Source organism: Acomys russatus, unplaced genomic scaffold, assembly GCF_903995435.1.
Source record: "Acomys russatus unplaced genomic scaffold, mAcoRus1.1, whole genome shotgun sequence".
Lineage (NCBI taxonomy): Eukaryota > Metazoa > Chordata > Mammalia > Rodentia > Muridae > Acomys > Acomys russatus.
The window spans coordinates 44,737-70,188 of NW_026131896.1; the positions used below are offsets into that span (position 1 = coordinate 44,737).

Here is a 25,452-nt window from a genome sequence, read left to right on the forward strand (position 1 = left end):
TGGGGGTCACCACAACACGAGGAACTGTATTAAAGGGGTTCGCAGCGTTGGAAGGTTGAGGGCCGCTGCTCTAAAGCCTACGCCGAGCATTCCAACGTGCCTTCTCCCACATCCCAGCTCTTCTCCCTGCACTGGGAAGACCCAAAATGCAGAGGCCACGCCCTGCTCCTATGCCAGTCTCTCAAGGACCCCCTGGCCTGGCCTGGCCTGGTCAGGCTCTGTCTAAGAAGGGGCTGGAACAGGTTGACCTTGGCAATGAAGACAGGGGCCTTATCCCCCTGCCTTTTGGATAGAGGCTGATGAGGAGGTGTTAGGGACATACTCCATCACAGAGCAGGACAAAGCCAGGTCAGGTCTCCAGGATCCATAGCCCACTAGGCCCCTTCCAGCAGAGGCTTCCGGGAGCATGCAGCAAGGAATCTCCTGGCCCTTCCCCACCAGACACCAAAGGAGGGGCAGAGACCCGGAGGAAGCTTGTGAAGATCTTTGAAGATGAAACAGGCCTGTGGCCAAGGATTGTTGACACAACCACACTAGGAGGCAAGCGAGTTGGAGCTTAAGAGGCCAGGCGCTGTGAAGCCAATAAAATGTAGCTGTTGTCTCTTCTTTGGCCCCTTTTAACGCCAGCTGCCGCGGGCATATAAAAGGGCCTTCAGAGACCCAGGAAACACACGGCCTCGGCTCCAAACCCTGTCCACTTCTCTCCTCCTCGCACGTGCCGTCCTTTCCTCCACCATGACCTGTGGCTTCCCAACTGGAAACTTCAGCTGTGCCTCAGCCTGCGGACCCAGGCCAGGACGCTGCTGCATCTCCGCAGCTCCCTACAGGGGCATCTCCTGCTACCGCGGACTCTCAGGGGGCTTCGGCAGCCGCAGCGTCTGCGGGGCCTTCCGCTCTGGCTCCTGCGGACGCAGCTTCGGGTACCGCTCTGGAGGCATCTGCGGGCCCAGCCCCCCCTGCATCACCACCGTCTCTGTCAACGAGAGCCTGCTCACGCCCCTCAACCTGGAGATCGACCCCAACGCGCAGTGCGTGAAGCATGAGGAGAAGGAGCAGATCAAGTGCCTCAACAGCAGGTTCGCGGCCTTCATCGACAAGGTGGGTGTCCCGGCTCAGACCCTTCCCTGGAGCCCGGCGTGTGCATGGCCAAGGCTGGCCACTGAGGGGGAGGCAGAGTGAGAGCATACCTACAGACCCCCCAAGGCTGAAGGGGCTCAGCCAGACAGAGACTAGAAGCAAGCCTTTCAGTCTGATTTAGGAAAACAACCTGAAAGCACCCTCAAAAATAGGAGCAGGGCCTACAGAGCCCAGACATGGCCCCTCCAGTGTGTGAGACCAGGTGGGTACTCCCGCAGGAAGGCCGGTGGCCCCACCACGACCCTGCATCGAGGGCAAGGGGAGAAACCATGAAGACTTCCTGAAAGCTTTTCTCACAGCGCCATTTTCATCCATGTAGCTGCTGGGGCAGCATGCTCTGGGTAAGCCAGTGTACTGGAGCGTAGCACACAGGCCTGAGCAGTAGCCACACCCAGGGCCTTGGGGACTTATGGGAAGGCACTCCGAGCATGGTCTGAGCTCCACAGACACCTCCTGCAGAGCCAGAGTGAACCCTGCAGCCTTCTTCAGAGAATCAGGCATCCATATTTAGCCAAGGCTCTAGCACCGGGAGAGAAGGCTCCAAGGAGAGAGTGGCTGTCCAGCGCTGGCACGTAGGAGACACCAGAGCTACCGTGAGGGAGCTTACCAAGGATATGGCAAGGTTATTATACAAAGGCATCTGGGAGTGGAGTACCTGGTGTATAGGGAGGAATGGCGTGCAGCTTGGGACCTAATTGTCTAATTATCGTGGTGAGATAAGGTCCTTGCCCACCAATGGTCTCTCCTTGAAGTCAGCCATGTTCTCGGGCCTTCAGTCCCCCCCTTGAGCACAAGAGTGGATCACGAGGCATTTCTGCACATACATCCCAGGTGCCTGTTGTTGTAATCGTGCTGTTGTTGCAGGGCTCCCGGAACCGGCATGTACACACTTCGCTTTCCGGAGCTGACAGCATGCCTTCCTAAACAGTCCCATGCGTCAGTTTGCAGACTGGCCGTCACAGGTCCCCTTGTTGTGTTATCTTCTGGGGTAGCACTCCTCTCTGCACCTTATTAAAAGTTGCTTTGGCTGCCCCACCCTGCAGAGGGCTCTAAGTGCCTTATCCAAGGTCACAAACTGAGAAGAGGCAGAGGAGCCTGGACTGGTTTAAGCACTTTCAGTGACACCAGGTGTCACTGAAGTTAGCTCTCAGGAAGGAATTCCAGGTTACCGCCTGGATTTAGCCCCAGTGTAGCTATAGAAAGATGAGATGTCAACCAGGGAGGACATATACTGGTGCTGTGCACACACACATGCACACATGCATGTACACACACACATATACTCCTGCCCTCTGATCCTGCAAGAGCCCATTCTCAGACTTTAATTCTGGGTGACAGGTGCGCTTCCTGGAGCAGCAGAACAAGCTGCTGGAGACCAAGTGGCACTTCTACCAGAACCGCAAGTGCTGTGAGAGCAACCTGGAGCCCCTGTTCGAGGGCTACATCGAGACGCTGAGGAAGGAGGCTGAGTGTGTGGAGGCCGACAGCGGGAGGCTGGCTGCCGAGCTCAACCGTGTGCAGGAGGCCATGGAGGGCCACAAGAAGAGGTAGGGCCACTGGGGAGTCTTGGCAGGAGCTCCCTGAATACAGAAGAGCATCTAGCCTGTGGGTGGGTCTCCGCCTGCCTATGTCAGGAAGCCAACCCTGCCTTATGAATCAAGGAGCCCCCTTCCTGCCTTCCTCTGGGCAGAACAAATTGTCATCAGCTTATCTACGTTGCCTTGTCTCCAGAACTAGCCCTTAAGTCCCTGCATGCTGTCTGTACAGTTCTCTCCTCCAAAATGTCCACCCGCACCAAGCAGATCCAGCAGGATGCTAGCTATCCGGCCAGCACTGTGTATGCTCCCTGCCCTTGGTGGGGCATCGGAGTACAGTCAGCTGGGATGCAGGCATGATGTGGTCATGTATGGAGACTGTCAGTTACATGTTACACAGCCATGAAGGACGGCACCGAGCCTCAAACGCTTCTGCTCCTCAAACAGACCAGCCTTCCTCAGCGCTGTGTTCTGCCACAGCCTCTGGCTACTGCCCGGGCCCTGAGCAGGCCTTGCCACAGAGTGGTCCCATGGTTCAGCCCAGGAAGAGACAGTAGACAGGGTACTGACCAAGGGCTCAGGGCAAAGGATGAGGAAAAAAAAACATCCATCTCCCTCTCTCTGACCTTACACACACACACACACACACACACACACACACACACACACACACAGCCTGCCTGCTCAAGGAGTGTGTGTGTGTGTGTGTGTGTGTGTGTGTGTGTGTGTGTGTATACAGATGCACACCTTTCAAATACCACTATTCAATCTCTACCCCAAAGACTCATTGTGCTCACAGGCCAGTACCTAGAGTCTGGCCTCTCCCACATCCTTTAAGGAGGGCTAGAGTTTAGGCTTCTCTGTGGGCTGGCCTCACGGCCGAGGCCCAAGACCATTTGAACAAGGCCTCCATTTCGTCCTGCCTCAGGTATGAAGAAGAAGTTGCACTCCGGGCCACAGCAGAGAATGAATTTGTGGCTCTAAAGAAGGTGAGTGATTAAAGCTGGTCCCCAGCCAGTTCTACCTCCTCCTGTCCCTTCTGACCTGCCACTCAGCAGCCAGATGCCCTGAGCCCATGGGGGAGTGAGCTTCATGGCTCTCTGCAAACCCCAACAGGACGTGGACTGCGCCTTTCTACGCAAGTCAGACCTGGAGGCCAACACAGAAGCACTGACCCAGGAGACGGACTTCCTGCGGCGGGTGTATGAAGAGGTAAGCATGACCATGGCAAGAATGCAGGGGGCTCTGGAGGAGTTCCCACACCCACCAAGTACCCCTCCCATAAGGAACCTGATCTGACATAGAAGGCCAGGAAGGCTGGAGAGCTTGGGTGAAGGAGTGTAGAGCCAAACAGATCGACTCAGAAAGAGAAAGAGGAAGAGGTAGATCTAGGCCAAGCTGTCCATGCAGAGACCACCTAATCCTTCCTGAACCAGCAGGTACCGCACAGCCTTCCTGGCCCAGGTGCAGCTGGTCTAAGAGAACATCAGACCCCAGGGCACAGTCTGTCCCTAAGGAACCATCTGGATACAGCCCAGATTCTCAGGTCTAAACAACTCCACAAGCAAGAACTTGTGAAACGCTTGCCCCTGCCTCGAAGGGAGACTTAAAGTCAGGAGCTGTTGCTTCTCTAAGGGGCAGGAACCCCGCTACAAGTATGGCTGGCAGCTCCAGGAGAGTCACAGGGATTGCAGGCATGGCAGGTGAGGGAAAACCCAGACAACCTGGCTCTCTACTCCTGCAGGAGACCCGCGTCCTCCACTCCCACATCTCAGACACCTCCGTCATCGTCAAGATGGACAACAGCCGGGACCTGAACATGGACTGCGTCATAGCTGAGATCAAGGCTCAGTATGATGACATTGCCAGCCGCAGCCGGGCAGAGGCCGAGTCCTGGTACCGCACCAAGGTGAGTGAGAGGTCAGGACATCTGTCCTCAGACGCAACAGGGGCAAGGACTCTGGGGTCTGTCAGAAGAGGCTTCTTGCACCCCAAGGATGGCAAGAAGATTGCAGACAGCCCTCGGGTTGAGGAGGCAGCCCAGGCTGAGCACTGTGCGTCTTGCACACTAGTCTGGCAGTGTGCTCAGCAGGTCCCTGTTGTGTCCTGTGCCTCATGGGCTTCTCTGCTTCCCCCATCCCCAGTGCGAGGAGATGAAGGCCACGGTGATCCGGCACGGGGAGACCCTGCGCCGCACCAGGGAGGAGATGAACGAGCTGAACCGCACGATCCAGAGGCTGACGGCCGAGATCGAGAACGCCAAGTGCCAGGTGTGTATGGGTCAGCTGTGCTGGGACCAGAGAGGCTGGATGCCTCCTCAGGGCCACACGGCCAGCATGTGGCCTGCTCGGATCTTACCACTAACCACACTGTCTATTTGTTGTTTGAGGGTGGGCGTGTTTCCCAGCTGGTAGCAGACTAGATGTATCTAGGTACTACATAGAGTTAGAGCCAGGGACCACCGGCTACCCCGTTCTCTTCTGTGTCCCCAGAACACCAAGCTGGAGGGCGCTGTGACCCAGTCTGAGCAGCAGGGCGAGGCCGCCCTGGCTGATGCCCGCTGCAAGCTGGCTGAGCTGGAGGCTGCCCTGCAGAAGGCCAAGCAGGACATGGCCTGCCTGCTCAAGGAGTACCAGGAGGTGATGAACTCCAAGCTGGGGCTGGACATCGAGATCGCCACCTACAGGCGCCTGCTGGAGGGCGAGGAACAGAGGTGGGTCCTGTAGCTTTTCCCTCTCCACTATCTTGGAAGTTTTTTCTTCCTTAACTTGCCTGTCTCCCACCCTACCCACCTCAATTTCAGCCCCCAAGAACCCGCAGAAGGCACAACCATTTCTCAGTGGAGCCCAGTGCTCTTGAACTGGCCTTAGGTGGCCTCACCACTCAAGCCATTGTCACCACAGGGCCAGAGCTCCGGCCATCACAGGACCCTGCTAGGATTAGAACTAAGTGCCCTATCTCTGAGTCAGAACTCCCTTGGGTCCTTACCCTTGACTCTTCCAAGGTGGGCATCTTGCCTAGGTACTTGGGGTCTCTCCCTGGCTTAGAACTGCTGGCCAACTTCTGCCCCTGGCCCTGTGCTCAGGAGGAGGCACTGTGCTCAGGAGGACTCCTTCATTACTGTGTGTTGCTGTGAGCACAGAGCCAGATGAACAGTACTGGTGGGCAAGGCTTTCATAGATTCAGAGGGTCCGGGCCCATCAGAGCAAAGAGAGCGTGGCAAAGCTGCTCAGGTCACAGCAGTTGCCGCGGCAACAGACCAAGCAGGATGGAGAGCCAGAAGCCTTTAAAGTCTCACTTCTGGTGACCTACTTGTCCCAGCTTCCCCCGCCCCACCTCCTAAAATTCCACAGCCTCCCTAAACAGCACCCGCAGTCAGAGGGCAACCCTTCAAAGCACAAGCCTGTGGAGGGTCATCTCCTCCTAAAGCTGGGCTTACCCAAGCCTGTCAGGGACTCTGGTCAGGCTGTACATCGCAGAGGCAGCTGAATGCCTACCAGTCTGAAGCCTGCCCAGTATAGCTTGCCCTGTAGGCCACAACCACCACAAAGCAAAACAAGACAAAACAAAAAGCACATTTTTCTAAGTGACACAAAGATGAATATGGCGCCTGAGGAAAACCTGATGATCTGCCCTGCCCTGACGCCTTCTCTCTGTCTCTCCTCCACTCAGGCTGTGCGAAGGTGTTGGAGCTGTCAATGTCTGTAAGTATAACGAACGAGCCCTGAAAGGAAGCTGCACACTAGGGCCAAGTGTGCCCGGGTGTGACATTCAGACCCTGGTCAACTTTTACTAACAACTCCCAAGTCAAAAGAAGTAGGGATGCTCGCGCAGAGAGAGAGACTGAGGTTAGCGCCCAGGATGACTGGGGTGACAAAGGGGAAAGACGTCACCCCACGAGACCTCAGAAGTCACCTACTATATCGTAGAAGCGAGGAGCCAGGCCCACAAAGGGAGTGTTCTAGGGCAGAAACACACCCATTAACTCCCTCCTATGGGAACCGGGAGGCCTCTCTGCACAGCTTACAAATTAGAACCGAGGGCTCTTTGTAGCCTTCCCTGAAGGATTGGACCAAGGGAAGGGACAGGCAGGGGTGGCCACCAGCCAGGTTTGAAGGCACTTCCGTCGTTTTCACAGGTGTCAGCAGCTCCCGTGGTGGAGTTGTATCCGGGGACCTGTGTGTGTCTGGCTCAAGGCCTGTGACAGGCAGCGTCTGCAGTGCCCCATGCAGTGGGAACGTGGCGGTGAGCACTGGCCTGTGTGCGCCCTGTGGAACTGGCTCCTGTTACCAGGGGAGATTTTAGGGGTCAAGAGGGAGACAGGAAGTGGCCTGACCAACAAAGCTGAGCATGATAGCCTTGAGATCTGCTGCCCTTGTGTTCTGAGAATCCATTCCCCATCCCCAGCAGCTGCCCTTTTGTCCAGCTACCTGCTGGCAAGGGGCTTGCTGTTGATAGATCATCCTCCTGCCTCAGCTGCAGGCCTGGAGGTGCCCAGCTCTGCTCCCAGTACCTCTGGCCTCTAGGCCCTGTGTGCAATAAACTGTGTGCCTACTCTCAATTGTGTAGAGTGTTGTGCTTCCTTCAGCTGAGCTCCTACTGTCACCAGGGCTTGGTGATCTGGTGTAAGGACTGGGGCCGGCGCGGCATGTCCTTATGGTGGGCATCTATGGGGTCTGTCCCCAGCTAGAATTGCCTCCCCATCCCCACTGGGCAGAGCTCAAAGCACAGGTTGCCTATATCACATCTACTAGGCCATGTGGCTTTTGGGTGTGTCCCAATGTTGCCCACTAGTCACAGAGAGATGTGACCCCTGACACCCGTTTTCCCCAAACACATACCCTGTCTTCACTCCCAGTAGACTTCCCAGTCAACCCCTGTGGTTGGTACAGCAAGACAGATAGGCTTCTTCCTTCAGCTAGCCCCAAAGGAAACCAGAGGCCAGAGCTCTGCTGAAAGGCAGGGTGCCGTGTGTGTGTGTGTGTGTGTGTGTGTGTGTGTGTGTGTGTGTATTTCTAACCCCCTTCCACCCACACCCTATTTTTTCTCCCACATACATTCACTCTCCCTGTACCCCTAATACCACACACACACACACACACACACACATCATCACAGCAACAAGTATCAGAAGTGCCACCAGGGCCACTTTGTGTTACTCTGGACCCCACTCCCCACTGCCATCGCCACCTCTCTGCCTTGTTCCCAGCACCCACACCCAACACTAGGATGGCCGCTCTGTTCCTAGCCTGACCTCACTGGTCACAGGGTGCTCTAGAATAGAAGGCTCAGAAAAGCTCTGAGCCTAGGCTAGAGGAACCAACCTTAAATGTCCTCCAGCCCTACTCCTTAAGCCTTGGCCCTCTGAGGTCCACACCAAGCTCCATGTCACCTTCTCTCCTCCTCGCCTTGGCCTTTAGGTTTCTCCTGCCTCATAGGCTCTCACTCCTCCCATGGGCATCACTCGTTGGCTCATCCCCCTCACCCTGCAGCCTGACCTTGAGCATTCAGGGCCCCTCTACTTTTATATCCTGACTCTGGACCACTGACTGCACCAGTCTCCACCTTAGCTTCTTCCACTGTGGTTGGTCCTGCCTGGTTCTGCCTAAGGCCAGAATCCTGCGGCTTTCACTGGCCTTATGGCTGAGCAGTAGGTCCTGTGCCCACGCCCCACAGCCTTGGCCCTTGAACCCTGCCTCTCCTGGCATCCTCCATCTTCTCTTTGCATACTTTGCTATACGCAGTGCCCTTTGAGGCCACAGTCCTGGCCAGCATCCCTCCTGTTCTAGGCTGCCCTTGGATTCAGCCACCAGAATTGTCTTCATCTTCCTCCCAAAGAGCTTTCTAGTGTCCTTTCTTCTCTCCCCACCCCCACTCCCGCCACAAAACCATAGAACAAATGTTTGTGTCTTTCAGCAAGTTCAGAATTTATTGAACAATAAATTAATTAGCTATATCAGTATTTTTGACGGCAATTTACCTTGCAATTCTGATCGCCTACTGGCAGTCACAATTGGTTGGTTGGTTAGTTGGCTGGCTGTTTTTGGTGTTTTGTTTTATTTTGTTTTGTTTTGTTTTGTTTTGTTTTGAGACAGGGTCTTGTGTCATCCAGACTGATCTCCAACTCATTATGATGCCAAAGTTGGCCTTGAACTCCTGATTCTCCTGCCCCTACTTCCTGAACGCTTGGATTATATGTATATACCACCAACCCCCAGCTTCAGGCTCTTTTTATTTTGATAATAGATACTAATGTTGCTCCTTGGATAACATACCACAGTCACAAGTAAGTGACAAAGTGGCTAGAGAGGACTTAAGGAGGCCACAGAGCTCTTACTGAAGGCAGGAAACTGACACAAATAAAGGTAGCGTGGGCTGTCAAGTAGGACAAAACGAAGCCAGCTGGAGAGCCGATGGAGGGGCAGAGCCGGCCCCAGCTGCAAGCGAGTGGTCCAGCCCGGTGAGGTCCTAGGCCATGCTGCATGCGCGGTCTTCACTGCTCTTGGTGTGTTGGATAAGTGCACAGTCCTGGCTTTCCCAGTGTATTTTAGTCTGCTCATGTGTCCATGCGTTCCTCATCTACTCTGACAGCAGCATGGGTATCGTCTTAAGCTCTCATGAATGAGCTCTTTAACCAGTGTGCATCTGGTGACACGTGCCAGAAAGTTGATGGTGTCTTCACACCCACATGAGAGGCAGAGTTAAGGGCCTGCTTTGTCATTTCCACTCAAACTGAGCCAACTTCTGCCTTGTAAAATGGAATCGCCCAGTGCAAGGCTTAGCATGAAAACCACTGTTTTACACAGCTCAGAGCAGGGTGAGGCTTGCTCACACCACACAGAGACCACCACAAAACGCCAAGTCCCATCTTCCACAGCTCCCTCTGCCCTCCAAGTGGCCTCAAGCTCTCTTAAAGAGTACAGCAGCCCCCCACTCTGGCTCTGACCCACCACTCAGAGCCTTTCAGGTCTTAGCTCGGAGGATCCCCAGAGTCACAGGCCCTGCCCAAGCTAACAAATATGGAGCTGACGGGCTGGGAGCTCCAGGATGCCTCTCCCCTGTGAGGCCTCAAAGGTCAGGGACAGAAACCCCACGGGGCCCTTGTAGCTCATCCCTTCCTGGAAGCTGCTTTAGGACATCACTATTTCCCCCTGAGGACTTAAGGAGGGACCTTAAGGACAGGCAACCTCAGGAGGCGCGTCACAGCATCACTCAGTAGGATCCAGGGAGCCACCTTCCTCCCACCCTATCCAAGGCTGACACTGTTGCCTCAGCTATCAGGGACTCCAGGAATGGGACTCTAGGCCCACCTCCCTGCCACCATAGTCACCTGCTGTGTGGCTTTTCCTGGAGAGACACGAGACAATGTCTGCATATTCACCCAGGGGGGAAAAAACCAACAAAAATAATGTCACTAAGTCCACTCAAGGAACCAATGGGTTTGTAGAATTCCATACGTGCAGGAGTGTGGGTGACTCAAAGGCAGCTGCGTCATGAAAGAGCCCTCCCACCCCACAGCATGGACCATGACTCACACACAGAGCAGCATCCTGGAGCTCCCCGCCCGGTTCCCTGCCAGTTCTGCCTTTATCACCTTGGACAGGGCCTGTGAAGCTGGGGAATCCCCTGAGCCTGGGTCTTCACTGTCTTCCTGGGTCTTGTGGGTCTCCCTTCTCCTTCTTGGAGATGGAGCGTTTGAGTTGGGCAGCCCTGGGCCTTCAGGCTGGGAGGAAAGGGAACCTGACAGAAGATCACTAGCCAGGGACAGACAGACGTCATGTTGAAGCTGAGACCTTAAGGGGAGCCACCAAAGACTTATAGGCCACAAGTTCACTCAGGTAAAGAGATCAGTCATTTCATGCTAGATGTGGTGACTCATATTTGTAATCGCAGAACTCAGGAAGCTGAGGCAGGAGGATTATCATGGCTTTGAGACTATCCTGAGCCACATTGTGAGAGAAAGAATGAGACAGAGAGAGGGAGGGAAGGAGAGAGAGAGACGGGGGAAGGAAGGAGCGAGGAAGGGAGGAAAGAAGGAAGGGAGGGAGGGAGGAAGAAAAAGAGAGAGAGATAGGCAGAGACAGACTTGAGTCTTACTTCTCCAAGCACGAGATTCCTGGAGAATACCCATCCCTCCAGGAACAATGTTTCAATAGCCTGACAGTGAAAGGAGGGGCATAAGTCTCTTTAGTGGATCTTCATGACTGCTAGGATGCTTAGAAGGTGTCATGGCAACAGTAACCAAAAGGATGAAGAACAAGTCCCCACCTCCATCATTTAATGCTGCACAGTATCCAACATTTTATCTTTCCTCCTAATTAATCCTCCTGAGGAAACCTGCTTCAAATATGGCCCCCAACCATGTTGCTGTCCTCCAGGCACAGCCACTCACAGCACAGAAAGGCCTCAAGACCCAGCCTCTTGACTTGGGGCTGGTCCCTACACTCCATTTGCCAGTGAGGGCCCCTCTAGGCTTCTGGATTCTGGCTCTGTGAGGACTGGAAGCCATGAAGGAGAAGAGAAGGTCCTGACCATCATCCTATCCAAGCTGACCGGCTGCCAGCACCAAATGCCAACCACCTCAAAGAAGGCATTTAGGACCATGCAGCCGCTGGAAGCTTGTGTTGCTATCATAAAGGAAAGCAGCACCTGCTACCTCCATGAAAAATCGTGATTTAAGCAACTGCCTTTGGGACGTTTGGTTATGATGTAAGAGCCAAGTACCAGGAAATGAACAAAAGCTGTTGGCTTTGGGACTTGACCTCAGGCTGAGGTCAGATGTCCCCAGGAAGGTGTCTGGAGAAGAGCCAGTTATGTGAGGTGATGAACATTAGTACCTGGGGAGCAGATGGGATGCTCCTCCTGTCTGTGTCCCCTCCCCCTCCCCCTCCTCTTCCCCCTCCCCTCTCCCCTCTCTCTGGAAGCTAGGGGTTCACATACAGAAAGTATATTAGGCTTTTTGACACCATGGCACAAATGTCTCAGAGAAGCTATGTGAGAGAGGAAACAGTCACTTTGGCTCAGTGCTGCAGGCTTTTCCATCTATCATGGTGAAAGTGGGGGGCAGCAGAACTGCTCCCCTCCATGGCCAGCAGACAGAGAGGTGAGCTCGCTGACTGACTTTCTTCTCTCCTTTGTCACACTCATTCCTCTGGACCGCAGGACAGTGACCCCATGCTCAGAGGGGCTCTTCTCCCCCCTTAGGAATTTTCTCTGGAAACCCCCTCACAGACACAGCCAGGGGCTTGCTTTACACATATCCTAGGTCACTCTCAGTGCAGTGAATGGAAAATCAAGGTTGACCACGGCACCAGGCAATCCCTAGTCACATCTTTTGTCAGCCTCCTCTCCCTCCCCCAGCTCCTCTACTGTAGTTAATAACTATTCGTGGTAACTTTCTCTGCTCAGATTATTACATGGCTGATACATTCTAGCTGACAGCTCCGACCTCGGCTCCCAGCTGGCAGCCAGAACCAGGAAGTCACTAAGAAGCTCTCACTCATTACAGTGCCCAACAAGATGCCAGGTGAAGAGGAAGAGCCTCCTGCAAATGTCACAGAATCAAGAGGAAAGATGTGCTTAACACATTCCAGGCTGGGAGGGTTATTCAGCGGGAGAGCATTCGTCTAGCATGTGCAAACACCTGGATTTGCTGGAGAAAAACATTTCTTTTAACATTTAAAAATGACGCCTCTCTGGAGAGATGTGTTCCGTGTCATCATCCGGCACAGGTGGCACAGGTGGCACATCTTCCCCACAATGTAGGCACCACCCATCTCATTTTACAGATAAAGAGCTGAGGTCCTGTGAGGTCTGAGAGACCTGCCTGCTGCAGTGGAACTGGAAATAGCCGGAAGGGCTGGTGTTCCAATAGGGCCTCTAGGGACAAAGCCCCTTCCCTGTCTCTTCAGAGAGTCGGGAGCCACACTGGGGAATTGTATGCAACCCTCCTCACTCTCAGCAGAGGGCATGGTGGAAGAACTTTCTTGTCCATCCACCCAGCAGGTGTCATCATGTCTCCTGCCGCCCCGCCGGCCTATCGAGAGTCCCTCTCTTTCCCTCTTCTGCCCCTCACTACCTTTCTTCCATTCTTCTTAGTCTCTTCCTCACACACAGCACCCCAGAAGTGCCCTTCACTGAAGGGGAGCAAAGACGTGTGTCTGAGAAGCTCTGAGACATGTCACCTTGTCTAGAGATGTCTTTGCATATCACAATGGGGGGAGTGGAACAGGCCTGTGTCTACTCAGGGAGGCCAAGGACGATACAAAGTAAAATGTCCTGGGAGACCTCAGGAACAGTCACCCAGCCCACAGCGCACACTGCTAAGAACAGAACTCCTCAGAAAACCCTCAAGATTCTTTGCCTTCGATTCTCCCTTGTTGTCATCAAAGTCTAATTTCTCCAGGCCAGATAGGAGGTGCCTAATGCTGTCTTTGCCTACTGAAAACACCTGTCACAGGCAGTGTGTTGGAGAGTCTGAACCTACTGAAAACACCTGTCACAGGCAGTGTGTTGGAGAGTCTGAGCCTACTGAAAACACCTGTCACAGGCAGTGTGTTGGAGAGTCTGAGACGCACATTTGATTCGCTGCAATTAATTTATTGGGAACACAGAGTGAAACAAAGGCAACCATGCAGAGGAGTTCCTGTTCTGAGGGAGCTGCTGCCAGGCTGACCCAAAAGGAAATGCTCTGGGTCACATGGTCTCTCACTGAGTGACAGAAAAGCCAGCAACCTTGTTGGTCCCTGTCTCCATGCCCAGGCAAAAGCCTGCTAGGGACCTGGGTAAACTCAGACAAAGAAGATCCTGGGACAGCGGATCCTCCAACATCCTAAGGCCAATGAATTCAGCAAAAAAAAAAAGGGGGGGGGGAGAAAAACAAGAGTCCTTGTAACAAGTTGGTAGGAACAGCTACAAAGTGTGATGAAGGCAGCAGGGGCCAAGGCCAGTGTCAGGCAGGGCCGCCCGAGGCAGTGGCTTGCAGTATTGAGGCTTCCTAGCACCTCTTACAGCCTCCACTACCGGCGCCCGCCCCGGCGCAGGGGGCGCAGGCATTGGGGGTGCCTACCACCACGTTGCTGCTGGGGCCGCTGCTCACTCTGGTGTTGACAGCAGGGCCAGTACCAGAGACACAGAGATCGCCACAGACGACGCCACCGCGGGAGCTGCTCACACCTGTAAGCCGGGAGAACAGGGGAGACTACGTCAGGCACTGACACTGCCAAGTGGCTCTGCAGCAAGCCAGCAAGCACACTTGCTCCCGCCGCCCGCCCCCGACAGGCCTGCACCACCCGGCAAGAAACGGGGAGGCTGGAATTACTTACACACATTCACGGAGCCAATGCCCTCACACAACCTGTGGGTGAGGAAAGGGAGACGTTAGTACAAGCGTATGACAGGTGCTGTCATGGGCCCTCCTAGGCTCTCGCCCTAGGGAAAAGGTGCATGAAAGAGACTGGGTAACCAGAAGCTGGGGTACCCCTGAGGGGCCCCTGTGAGTTCTGAAGGCAAGGTATGCCCTCCATCTCCCCATGGTTATTTGCTGTGCACCCCAGTGGGGTCTAGGTCTCCTCCCGGAATGATCCAACTGCTCTCATGGGGACTAAGGGACCCTCGACACATGCAGCTAAGCACTGGCTGCTGCTGGCCTGTGGGTTCTGAGTTGTAAGTGCATCTGAGGGAGCAAGTGTGATCTTCTAAATCCTATCCGACTGTCATTGTGGCAATATTGGCCTATGGGACACTTTCTACCCCAGTGTCTAAAGACAACACCTGTCCTCACAAATGACTCCTGGGTAAAGAAATGAGATACCAGACCTCAGAGCCAGCTTGGAGACTACCTATGGCTTTCCTCTCAGTGCTCACCCATAGAGGAAGTGGCAGTTAGGTGCTAAAACTCCAGCTCTACCTGGCCTGCATTATCTCCCAGAGGGAAGCCAAGCAGAGTTGCCCTGAACACACAGTGGCCAAGGGCTGTCAAACTCAGCAACTGGCCCTCTCCTCTGGTCTCCTAGGTAACTGTCTTCATTGTCCTATCGTCCCCCCAACTCCATGTGGTGGGGAAGCTGTGGCTCCTTCTCCAGTGATCTGTCCATGTCTCCCCAGCTTCCCAGGTCCTGTCACCCAGTGCCTCTGGGCTCCCCAAGCTGACTCACTGTGCCAGGGAATCTCTCTAATGAGACCACAGGGACTTCTGGATACCAAGTCTGTTTGCCCATCTCCCCAGTACACACGATCCTCCATCTGCCTGTCACCCTGGAGGCTGGCTAAACAACTGACCATGAAACAAAAACAGGGGTACAAAATGAGGTCTTGGTTTAGAGTGGGGTCCTTACAGACTTGGAGTGTGAGGAGCCCTCCACCACAGGAAGTCTGAACGGACAGTGGGTCCTCCACCAGTACCCAACTCTGAGTCATGAAAACTTAAGAGTTCCAGAGGAAATCAGTCTCCATTGTGCTCTACCTCAGTCCAAAGTGCAATGGGAGAGCCTCTTCGGGGCTCTCACTGCGTCATAATAGCTAAGCAGGCTCTGTGGGATCGGTCACCAGAAGCCGCTATTGTGAGATAAATCTAAATTTCTAAGGTTGGAGTGGAGCTGGCCAGGGCCAGTTTAGGAAAGAAGATGGAGTCCTGAGAACACACGCAGACTTTGATGAGGAAAGAGGAAAGGGTGTCTTGGGTATAGACTCCACCTAGGCCTTAGCGGGGTGAAACTTGGTACTTCCCTGTCGACAGCCTTAGACCCAGCTCAACATGACAAAGTGAGATGGGATAAGGTTAGAGGACTTACATGTATTTCCTATTCACGTGCAGGATGGTGAGATGAGGAAGCCATGCTCGACTGGTACCCAAGGTGTGGGACTCAACGCTGAGGAGGACCCAAGAAGGGTTGGAATAGGGAAAAGCTACAGGACCCACCTCTGTTCCTCGCCCTCCAGCAGGCGCCTGTAGGTGGCGATCTCGATGTCCAGCCCCAGCTTGGAGTTCATCACCTCCTGGTACTCCTTGAGCAGGCAGGCCATGTCCTGCTTGGCCTTCTGCAGGGCAGCCTCCAGCTCAGCCAGCTTGCAGCGGGCATCAGCCAGGGCGGCCTCGCCCTGCTGCTCAGACTGGGTCACAGCGCCCTCCAGCTTGGTGTTCTGGGGACAAAGAAGAGAACAGGGTAGCCGATGGTCCCTGGCTCTAACTCTATGTAGTACCTAGATACATCTAGTCTGCTACCAGCTGGGAAACACACCCACCCTCAAACAACAAATAGACAGTGTGGTTAGTGGTAAGATCCGAGCAGGCCACATGCTGGCCGTATGGCCCTGAGGAGGCATCCAGCCTCTCTGGTCCCAGCACAGCTGACCCATACACACCTGGCACTTGGCGTTCTCGATCTCGGCCGTCAGCCTCTGGATCGTGCGGTTCAGCTCGTTCATCTCCTCCCTGGTGCGGCGCAGGGTCTCCCCGTGCCGGATCACTGTGGCCTTCATCTCCTCGCACTGGGGATGGGGGAAGCAGAGAAGCCCATGAGGCACAGGACGCAACAGGGACCTGCTGAGCACACTGCCAGACTAGTGTGTAAAATGCACAGTGCTCAGCCTGGGCTGCCTCCTCAACCCGAGGGCTGTCTGCAATCTTCTTGCCATCCTTGGGGTGCAAGAAGCCTCTTCTGACAGACTCCAGAGTCCTTGCCCCTGTTGTGTCTGAGGACAGATGTCCTGACCTCTCACTCACCTTGGTGCGGTACCAGGACTCAGCCTCTGCCCGGCTGCGGCTGGCAATGTCATCATACTGAGCCTTGATCTCAGCTATGACACAGTCCATGTTCAGGTCCCGGCTGTTGTCCATCTTGACGATGACGGAGGTGTCTGAGATGTGGGAGTGGAGGATACGGGTCTCCTGCAGGAGGAGGCAGACAGCAATCAAACACTGTTGAAGATTCAGCCTAATCCCACATGTGTGTGCCAACCTCTCAGACCTCCCCTGGTCCGCACAGGATTTCACAGCCTTGGCGCAACTGTCTTCAGGCTACCTGCCAGGCTTCACCTGGCTTGCTGCCCCTCACCTCCTCATACAGTTGCCTCAGGAAGTTGATCTCCTGGGTGAGTGCCTCCACGTTGGCCTCCTGGTCTGACTTGCGCAGGTAAGCACAGTCCACATCCTGGGAAAGAGGGATGTGTGAGCCTGAGCCACTAGCCCACCTTGCCCCAAGCTCCTCCATCCCTTCATCCATCCCATGAAAAGCATAGGGAAGAAAGATTTCTGTGTGCAAGTCATCTCTGCCTCCACTTCCCAGCATGCACTTGGCCTCTCAGCCCCCAAGACATCTTCCCTTGCCTCACTCTTTGTTCTACTCTGAGAAGCTTCGCAGTTGGCTTCCAGGTCAACCAACTGACCCTTACCTGAACCAGCAGTGCATCAGGAGGGCCCCTGGCCATGCCTAGTGACTCTTTCATCCCTTCCACATTGGCTTGGGCCCTAACCTTCTGGTAAGATTTAGGGTGCAGATCACCCCATTTTTCAATAAGCAGAATGAAGCTCTGTGGCTGCTGACACTCCAGCCATACACCCCCGAAGCAGGGAAAGGCACAGCAAGGCCAGTACAGCCAAAGTCCTGCATCAGAGCAGGAACCCATAGGCATTTCAGACCAGTGCATAGCTCCGCGGCCCTGGAGCCGCTGGCTTTAAGTGCCACAGCCTTCACAACAGCCCTTTGTCACAGCCCTGGGTATGGCATTCATCGGATCCGGGCCACCTCCCTGAGAATTTTCCTATCTCGTCGTACAAAGGCCACAGTTCCTGAGAGAGGTTAAACCTTGGGGTCACCACAAGCACGGTGTGCCCCTCAGGTCTCCGTGCCGTTCTGCCTCCCACAGCCCTGTCGCTCACCTTCTTCAGGGCCACAAACTCGTTCTCGGCTGTGGCTCTTAGAGAGACTTCCTCCTCGTACCTAGGACAGACAGAGGGAATGTGAGATGGGGTGAGAAGACCCCACACAGGAAGAAAATGAGGGTTCAAGTCTGGGAGTGGACACCATGGAGTCTTGGGTTGTGCAGCTGCCACCTCCCCTCACTTGTGTGTCAGTCCCAGCTGAGACTCTGACTAGACCCAGATTCCCAGGCTAAGGACACAGGACGGTATAACAGACTGAGCATGGGCCCTGGCCCTCCTGTTTTCCTGGGCAAGATCTTTTCAGAAGCCACAGGGCAGGAGATCAAAGTCAAAAGGAGTGGATGTTGCTGGGGGGCGCGAGTGCTGTGACTGTTGTCCCTCAGAGAAGGCAGAGCTGTTCATCTCCATCTCCAGAGGGAAGGCTGAGGCAGAAACAGCCCATTCTGACACCCTCCAATCCTCTGCAAGGAGCCATGTGTAGATATTTCACAGACAGCACAGACCCACAATGTCTCCAGCCTGGCCAGGCTGTTGCTGTCTCTGTCCTGGGCTTTGATCTAGTACACATCTTATGCCAGAACCACCAGGCCATTTTCACCTCTTCTTGTAGCCCTCCATGGTCTCTTGAGCATGGTTGAGCTCGGCAGCCAGCCTCCCGCTGTCGGCCTCCACACACTCAGCATCCTTCCTCAGCGTCTCGATGTAGCCCTCGAACAGGGGCTCCAGGTTGCTCTCGCAGCACTTGCGGTTCTGGTAGAAGTGCCACTTGGTCTCCAGCAGCTTGTTCTGCTGCTCCAGGAAGCGCACCTGTCATGGCAGTGAGAAGGGGCTCAGGGCCAGATCTGGGGTGGTGGGAGAGGGTGGTGGAGGGAGAGGGGCTCCGGGAAGGATCCCAGCTCTCCAAGATTCCCTTCTCTTGGCCCTGCCTCAGCTTCCCCACGTGGAGAGAGCACAAGGGACGGTGTCAGTGCCCACACTCATGAACCCAGGTAGCCACTTCAGCGCCCTATGCTGGGCTCAGTGCTCTCCTTCAAAGCTAGGCAGGTGGGCAGGAGCCCCCACAAGCCCAGCACCCATCTTCACATCCCAGGATGAGGGACTGACTGGCACGCAGCCAGGGAGATGGCATCACAGGCCATTTAGAGGAGCTCACTAGGTGGGCCTCTGCCCCTTCCTCCAATGCTCTGCACCCCCCCCTGTCAGCTGAAGTGCAGCCATCCTCACTGGGCAGCCCACAGCTCCATGTGGAAGTCCCCTGGAGCTCCCTGCAGGCAGTTTGTGCCCAGCGAGGCCATAAACCCTGCTTCTCAGGACTGACAGGATCCTTAGTGCGCCCCACCTGGGCACACTTCTCCCTTGAGACTAGGGTTCAATGTGAGAGGTCTCTCTGCCTCCTGCCCCCTCAGTGGCCAGCCTTGGCCATGCACATGCCGGGCTCCAGGGAAGGGTCTGAGCCGGGACACCCACCTTGTCGATGAAGGCCGCGAACCTGCTGTTGAGGCACTTGATCTGCTCCTTCTCCTCATGCTTCACGCACTGCGCGTTGGGGTCGATCTCCAGGTTGAGGGGCGTGAGCAGGCTCTCGTTGACAGAGACGGTGGTGATGCAGGGGGGGCTGGGCCCGCAGATGCCCCCAGAGCGGTACCCGAAGCTGCGTCCGCAGGAGCCAGAGCGGAAGGCCCCGCAGACGCTGCGGCTGCCGAAGCCCCCCGAGAGTCCGCGATAGCAGGAGATGCCCCTGTAGGGAGCTGCGGAGATGCAGCAGCGTCCTGGCCTGGGTCCGCAGGCTGAGGCACAGCTGAAGGCGCGGCCGCCACAGTAGGATCCACAAGTCATGGTTATGTGGGGAGAAGGGAGACTCTGAGACTGGAGACGTCCAAGTGGAGGGTACAGCGGACGTGGATTCAGGTGTCTGGCTTTTGTTGGCCTTTTATATATGTGGGGAACCCTGGCTGTGACCACGTGGTTGGAAGCAATTAGAAGGCTTTATGAGCTTGGCTTGTTTAGTTGCTGGGGCTCTTCCTTAAATGTGCTTAATTGGTGATCGGTTGCAGCCAGGTGTTTGTGGTCCTTTACCCTAAACTGTACAATTTCCTTCTTCAAAGGGCCAGCTCATCTCCTCCATCCCTGCCCGTGTGCCCAAAACACCGAGTTGGAAGTGGAGAGACAGTGTAGGTGATTCATGTTGCAAGGAAAAAGAATCAGGAATGGAGTTGTAGGTCCGAACAGTGGAGTTGGGGGAAAGGGGGTGCGGGGGAGGGAAAGCCATCATCGCTGTCCGTGGTCCTGACCCCACCAGGCTAGGGATGTTGACGGCATGGAATTGGTGGAATTGGTGTGCTGGGTGGGGTGCCTCAGCTTAATGGTTCTTTTCTGAGCCCCCTTAAGGCCCCACATCTGTATAATCACTAAATTATCTGCCTTCCTCCATCTCTCAGCCCCACTGCCTTTTCCTTCCTTCCCTCACCAGTTGCTCTTCCCACACACAATTTCCACATACTCACAGGCCCCATGTCTATGTTTGCCTGCACAGGTAAACACACACACACACACACTCACACTCACATTGATGGACACAGACTATCTTTGTCTCCTCTTGGCTGGCCTGGACCAAGAGACTGTCTTCCTTTAGTCTTCTTCAAGGACTAAGCATATAGCCTAGCTCACTGGCCCCAGGAAATCCCAACATTTTTTAGAAAGACCTAAGACAAATATCTAATATGATTGTCTCACCTCAGGCTCCTATGCCATCCAGGGTGTGGGGGTAGCCTCACTGTTATGTATATGAACAGTATTTGGATCAACATGCTACCCCTCACTGTCAGCCAAGTCTCTGACGTTTCCCACACTGAACCCGCCCCCCCATGACCTTCCACTCTGTAACATCAGCTTGCCAGTGGTGCGGATAGGCATTAAAGCATAACTACACCAGCCTCCGTCACCTATCCTGTATAAACCTCGAACTCACAAGAGCTGTGTGCTGTGAGAGGGCTGCCCCAAGTAGCCCTGCGTGACCCAGAAGCACTTGCTTGCCTCGGCTGGGAAACAGGTTGACGCTTTGTCTTGACTGGCTGTCTCAGAAGTCTGAAGGGGGTGTGTGTAGGCTCTGTAAACTGTAGAGCACAGTGCGGTAGGCTGTACCCCAACCCTCCCCAGTCACTCTGGGCAGTGTTTTTTCTAGGGTTGATGTTGTCACCCACTAATGGGAATACGCACCATTTTTCTGTCACAGAGCAGACTAGAACAGAACCAGCCAAAGGAGAACAGAGGGCAGTGTTGTTTTGTGTGCATCATGACTGTGCCCTGACTCCTGGTCCAGCCATATTTGTTTTGTATTTATTCTGCCATTGCATAATTCTCGGGCTTCAATTGGAAAAAAAAAGTAGAAATACACGTTGTACCAGCTGAGGACAGATCCGGATTCCAAAGTGCCTAGTTTCAAATCCCAGCTCCCCCACGCTACTAGATAAGTCCGGGCAGATGCTGAGCTTCTCAGAACCTCCGTTGTGATCTGTAGGATGCAGATAAGCACCTGCCTCGTAAAGTTGGTGTAAGGATTAAAGAATCAGTCTACACTCAGCACTTAGTCCTGAGCCTGAAGCGCTCCAAGGGCACAAACAGACATGGGCTGTTGTTGTTGTTGTTGTGCTGTGGATGTGTGGGTGTGTGGGTGTATGGATGTGTGGGTGTGCAGGTGTGTGGGTGTGTGGGTGTGCGGGTGTGTGGGTGTGTGGGTGTGGGGTGTGTGCGGGTGTGTGGGTGTGTGGGTGTGTGGGTGTGTGGGTGTGTGGGTGTGTGGGTGTGCGGGTGTGTGGGTGTGTGGGTGTGCGGGTGTGTGGGTGTGTGGATGTGTGGGTGTGTGGATGTGGGTGTGGGTGTGCGGATGTGTGGGTGTGTGGATATGTGAATGTGTGGATGTGTGGGTGTGTGGGTGTGTGGGTGTGCGGGTGTGTGGGTGTGTGAGTCCGTGGGTGTGTGTGTGGGTGTGTGTGTGTGGATGTGTGGGTGTGTGGATGTGTGGGTGTGTGGGTGTGCAGGTGTGTGGGTGTGTGGGTGTGTGTGGGTGTGTGTGAATGTGTGGGGGTGTGGGGGTGTGAACCGCTTTGACTGTGTGTGCTCACTCACCTTCCCGAACCACCTGTGTGCATTAGCAGTGATGGGCCTGTCTTGAAAGAGTAGTGGGAGGGAACTGAGTGAAATATTACACTGTAACAATACTTAGCATGGCAGCTGGACCATAGAAAGTGCCCCATTACTCTGGAGTGCACTATTGCTCTGCCATACGGGCCTGTCCCAGGGGAAGAAGCACTATGGCCTTTACCTCAGGAAAGAGCCTACGTGTCCATCGCCTCCCTAGTCCAGCCCAACTGACTCAAGGGAGGCCTGCTCACAAGCCCGTGTTGCAGCCAACTCTTCAGCCGTAGCTCCAACAGGGGGAAAAGGGTCAAATGGTTTGGAAAGTCACTAATTGGGAAACAGTTCAAAACTTTGTGTTTTTTTTTTTTTTTTTTTTTTCATTTGGTCTTAGAAATCCTTGCCCACACAACCCAGCAAAAGGCAGAGTTGTGGATCCCGGTCCCAACTGACACACCTACCACAAGCTCTGTCCCCGAGGACCAGGGATCTTATAGAAGAGGGGATAGAAAGATTGGAAGAGCCGGAGGAGTAGGACGTTTGCCGGTCAGCATGTCTCACCAACATGGCTACGTAAACATGAGTGGAAGGGATAATACCAACAGATGTGCTAATGCAGACATAGGAAACTGCACAAGGCCTCAACTCTAGACAAAGAATGGCAGGCAACTACAGAAAGCTGAGCTGAGATAGAGTCTTCCCCAGGGAAGGGTTGCCAATTGATTAGCCAGTGCCAAATGGCCAGCCCTGAAAACATAATACAAGTAACATTGTATGGGCTGAGAAGGTCTAATTTATGTAATTAGGAATGTATATATTACATTTATACACACACAACAACAACAATTAAAGAAAAAGAAGCCATGAATTTTAAAGAGAGCAAGGGAGTGTGTGGGAGGGCCTGGAGAAAAAAAAAAAAAAGGAAAGAGGAAGTGACATAATTACATTGCCTCACAAAATAAAATATTATTTTGAAAAAAATAAATCCTTGGTCGTAAATCAAAAAATTCCTAGCTTGTGTATCTTTTTTATTTTTCTCTGATCCTCAAATCTCCTGATTGGGTGGTATCCAGAAAACCCTGGGGCAGTTGAGGGGACCCCTTAGTAATCGACAATAACACAATAGAACTGCGAAGGGAGCACGAGCAGGCAAGCCTTCACTCACTGGTGAGCTGGAAGCCGGGGCTACGGAAGAGCTTCCTGGGTGAAGAAGAAGTAGCCCTGCTGCTGACAGAAGGGACTGGGGTGCCCTGCATGTGGAGACACAGCAGACCCACGTGGTATGGCCTAGAGAGCAGTTTCTTCTTCCAGCCCCTGTGGACAAGCGGCCCTAGTGGTGATGGCAAACTGGGCCATTTTCATCTTATGAAGTCGATACTCAAAGCCCAGGTCAGTCTCTTCTGCTTCTGGGCAAAGCGTTGGGTGTGAGACAGACCCCCAAGGTGGAAGGCAGCAGAGACCAGATGTACCTGGCAGATGGTGGATCTGGGGACTCTGGGGTTGATATGCCGTGTCAGGTCAACCCCAAATGTGTACTGACTTAGGGAAGGGAAACTACAGAGAAGAAGAGACATATACTCTGGAGCGCTCTCTCTCTCTCTCTCTCTCTCTCTCTCTCTCTCTCTCTCTCTCTCTCTCTCTCTCTCTCTCTCTCTCTCTCTCTCTCTCTCTCTCTCTCTCTCTCTCTCTCTCTCTCTCTCTCTCTTACACATACACACACACACACACACACACACACACACACACACCAGGGGAAACATAGACCCTGAGGTGGGGAAAGTTAGAGTGTGCAGAGGGTTCTTCACAGCCACGTCGGGTACAGAGGAATGCCTGACTGCCATGTCCTTCCAGGACAAGGGAAGCTCTTTGGCATGGGCAGGAGTGGGCTTTTGCAAGGCAGAAGCCTGAAGGTGACTCAGAGAGACTGCGGTAAGGAGGAGGAGTCAAGGTTAGCAGTCCAGGAAGACTGAGGGTCCTTGAAAGAAGGTCACAAAACTATGATAGGGGAGAGACAGAGACATAGAGAGAGACAGAGATAGAGACACAGAAAGAGACAGAGACACACAGAGAAAGACAGAGACACAGAGAGAGACAGAGACAGAAAGACAGAGACAGATAGACAGAAAGACAGAGACAGATAGACAGAAAGAGACAGAGACACAGAGACATAGAGAGAGACAGAGACAGAGACAGAGACAGAGAGCGCCATCCAGCAGAAGCCATGACCTTGGAAGCAGGCCAGCCGTCCCTGAAACAATATGGGGAGTTTAGAGTGAAATAGCCTGCAGCTAGAGGGCACCTACGCATCACCAGCTGGGTGTGCCCTTCTCAGCTGTGAGCAGAAAGAAGCCAGGCTCCATGAGATTTCCAAGTTAGGGGAAGGGGGATGTTTACACACCAAACAGGACTCTTGAATGAGGGAACTGGCCTCAGATATAACCCCTACATATGTGAGGCAAGTTGGGGGCCATTCCACATCAGAACCCTGCTTCTCCTCCCCGTCCCTACCCAGGACTCTGCCTAAACATCCATCAGAACGCAACTTTGGCCAAAATGTCAGAAGACTAGAGCTTAGCCTGCTGAGTCTAATTCCCTAACCTCCGCACCAGCCTGTGAGACCTCGCCACGAGGCCTCTGGGCTGAAGGGGCCCCTTGGCAGACAGATCAGGGTTCTGACCTCAGGCTGTACCCTTCCAACAACACTCCTCCTCCTCCTCCTCCTCCTCCTCCTCCTCCTCCTCCCCGCCTCCTCCTCCATTTCTGCAGAGGTGCTTCCAATATTTCCCCCTGGATCTTCATCCACTTTTCCTCCATCTTGCTCCACCTCTTACTCTTTTTCCATCCTTCTATTACTCTCTACTGCTCTGCACTCAGTCAGATTCCTTTCCTTCTCAGCCTAACACACACCCCATCTACTCTGCCCCAAGCCTTCTGGGTCCTCGCCTTCACTGGCCGACTCTCTTTGGCCAAGAACACAGTTCTTTTACTCCTCTTCTTAAGACCTCACCAAGGAGTGGCCATCCTGGTCCAACCCCACCCTTAGGAATGGACGGCCACTTCCTGGTCTGACCCCACCCCATTTGACCACAAAGCTTTGTACAACCGGCCACCTAGCTTTGATGATCCCCATTACTCAGTACTTAATGTGTGCCTGGTACTCACTGCATTCATCCAACAGACATTTATTGAGCACCTACTGTGTGCCAAGCCCTTGGAATGTGTCCACAAACAAATCTTTTGTATCCAGTAATGTGTTCCAGGATATGCACCTCTGTTCGTGACCTGCATGTGTGCCCAGCGTTTCTCTTAAAACTGAGGTCTCCCCCATGCTCCAGGCCAGAACCCTGAGAGAACTGTGCAAAGGCCTCGAAGAGGGTGTTGAAGAGGAGGGCAAGTGAAAATGTGTGTTAGGTGTGTCCCGTGCAAACACATCTGCAGTGTGCTGTTGACGGTGGGCAGATGGGAATGCAGAGAGCCAAACCCATTCCTTCCATCTGGGTCTGGGGCACCAGCCTCCAGGGTCAGCTGTCTCTGACTCTCTCCTTGGTCTCGAAACTTCAGAGGCCGAGCCTCTGGGAGAACTGTAAGCATTGCATGGGCCAGGGCTGCTGGTGCAATGGCTCAGGAGCCAAAAGCATTTGTTCTCACAGAGGATTCGGACCACAGCCATCCACAACTCCTGTTCCCCTTCTGACTTCCATGGGCACCAAGCATGAACACGATGCACAAGCATGCATGCAGGTAAAACAGAGAGAGAGAGAGCGA

At 54.1% G+C, this 25,452-nt stretch overlaps 2 protein-coding genes across 2 annotated transcripts; one reads left to right on the plus strand and one right to left on the minus strand.

The window, feature by feature from the left end:
* Nucleotides 1-655: 655 nt before the first annotated feature.
* On the plus strand, nt 656-7,233 carry LOC127186617 (keratin, type II cuticular Hb1). Its single transcript, XM_051142875.1, has 9 exons — nt 656-1,098; nt 2,476-2,684; nt 3,601-3,661; nt 3,789-3,884; nt 4,417-4,581; nt 4,817-4,942; nt 5,165-5,385; nt 6,345-6,376; nt 6,811-7,233. The coding sequence occupies exons 1-9, from the start codon at nt 736-738 to the stop codon at nt 6,975-6,977; spliced, it is 1,440 nt and encodes a 479-aa protein (XP_050998832.1). The 5' UTR covers nt 656-735; the 3' UTR covers nt 6,978-7,233.
* Nucleotides 7,234-13,620: 6,387 nt separating this feature from the next.
* LOC127186616 (keratin, type II cuticular Hb6) lies at nt 13,621-19,466 on the minus strand. The gene is made up of 9 exons (XM_051142874.1): nt 19,021-19,466; nt 18,152-18,360; nt 17,551-17,611; nt 16,727-16,822; nt 16,396-16,560; nt 16,035-16,160; nt 15,592-15,812; nt 13,997-14,028; nt 13,621-13,847 (listed from the first exon to the last, which is right to left on the minus strand). The coding sequence occupies exons 1-9, from the start codon at nt 19,387-19,389 to the stop codon at nt 13,669-13,671; spliced, it is 1,458 nt and encodes a 485-aa protein (XP_050998831.1). The 5' UTR covers nt 19,390-19,466; the 3' UTR covers nt 13,621-13,668.
* Nucleotides 19,467-25,452: the final 5,986 nt, after the last annotated feature.

Excerpts from the sequence above, each read along its gene's own strand:
- LOC127186617 (XM_051142875.1), top strand. The coding sequence starts at position 736 with ATGACCTGTGGCTTCCCAACTGGAAACTTCAGCTGTGCCTCAGCCTGC. Across the intron at positions 3,662-3,788 it reads AATTTGTGGCTCTAAAGAAG|GACGTGGACTGCGCCTTTCT; the intron begins GTGAGTGATTAA and ends AAACCCCAACAG. Across the intron at positions 4,943-5,164 it reads TCGAGAACGCCAAGTGCCAG|AACACCAAGCTGGAGGGCGC; the intron begins GTGTGTATGGGT and ends CTGTGTCCCCAG.
- LOC127186616 (XM_051142874.1), bottom strand. The coding sequence starts at position 19,389 with ATGACTTGTGGATCCTACTGTGGCGGCCGCGCCTTCAGCTGTGCCTCA. Across the intron at positions 15,813-16,034 it reads TCGAGAACGCCAAGTGCCAG|AACACCAAGCTGGAGGGCGC; the intron begins GTGTGTATGGGT and ends CTTTGTCCCCAG. Across the intron at positions 14,029-15,591 it reads CTGGAGGGCGAGGAACAGAG|GTTGTGTGAGGGCATTGGCT; the intron begins GTGGGTCCTGTA and ends CCTCACCCACAG.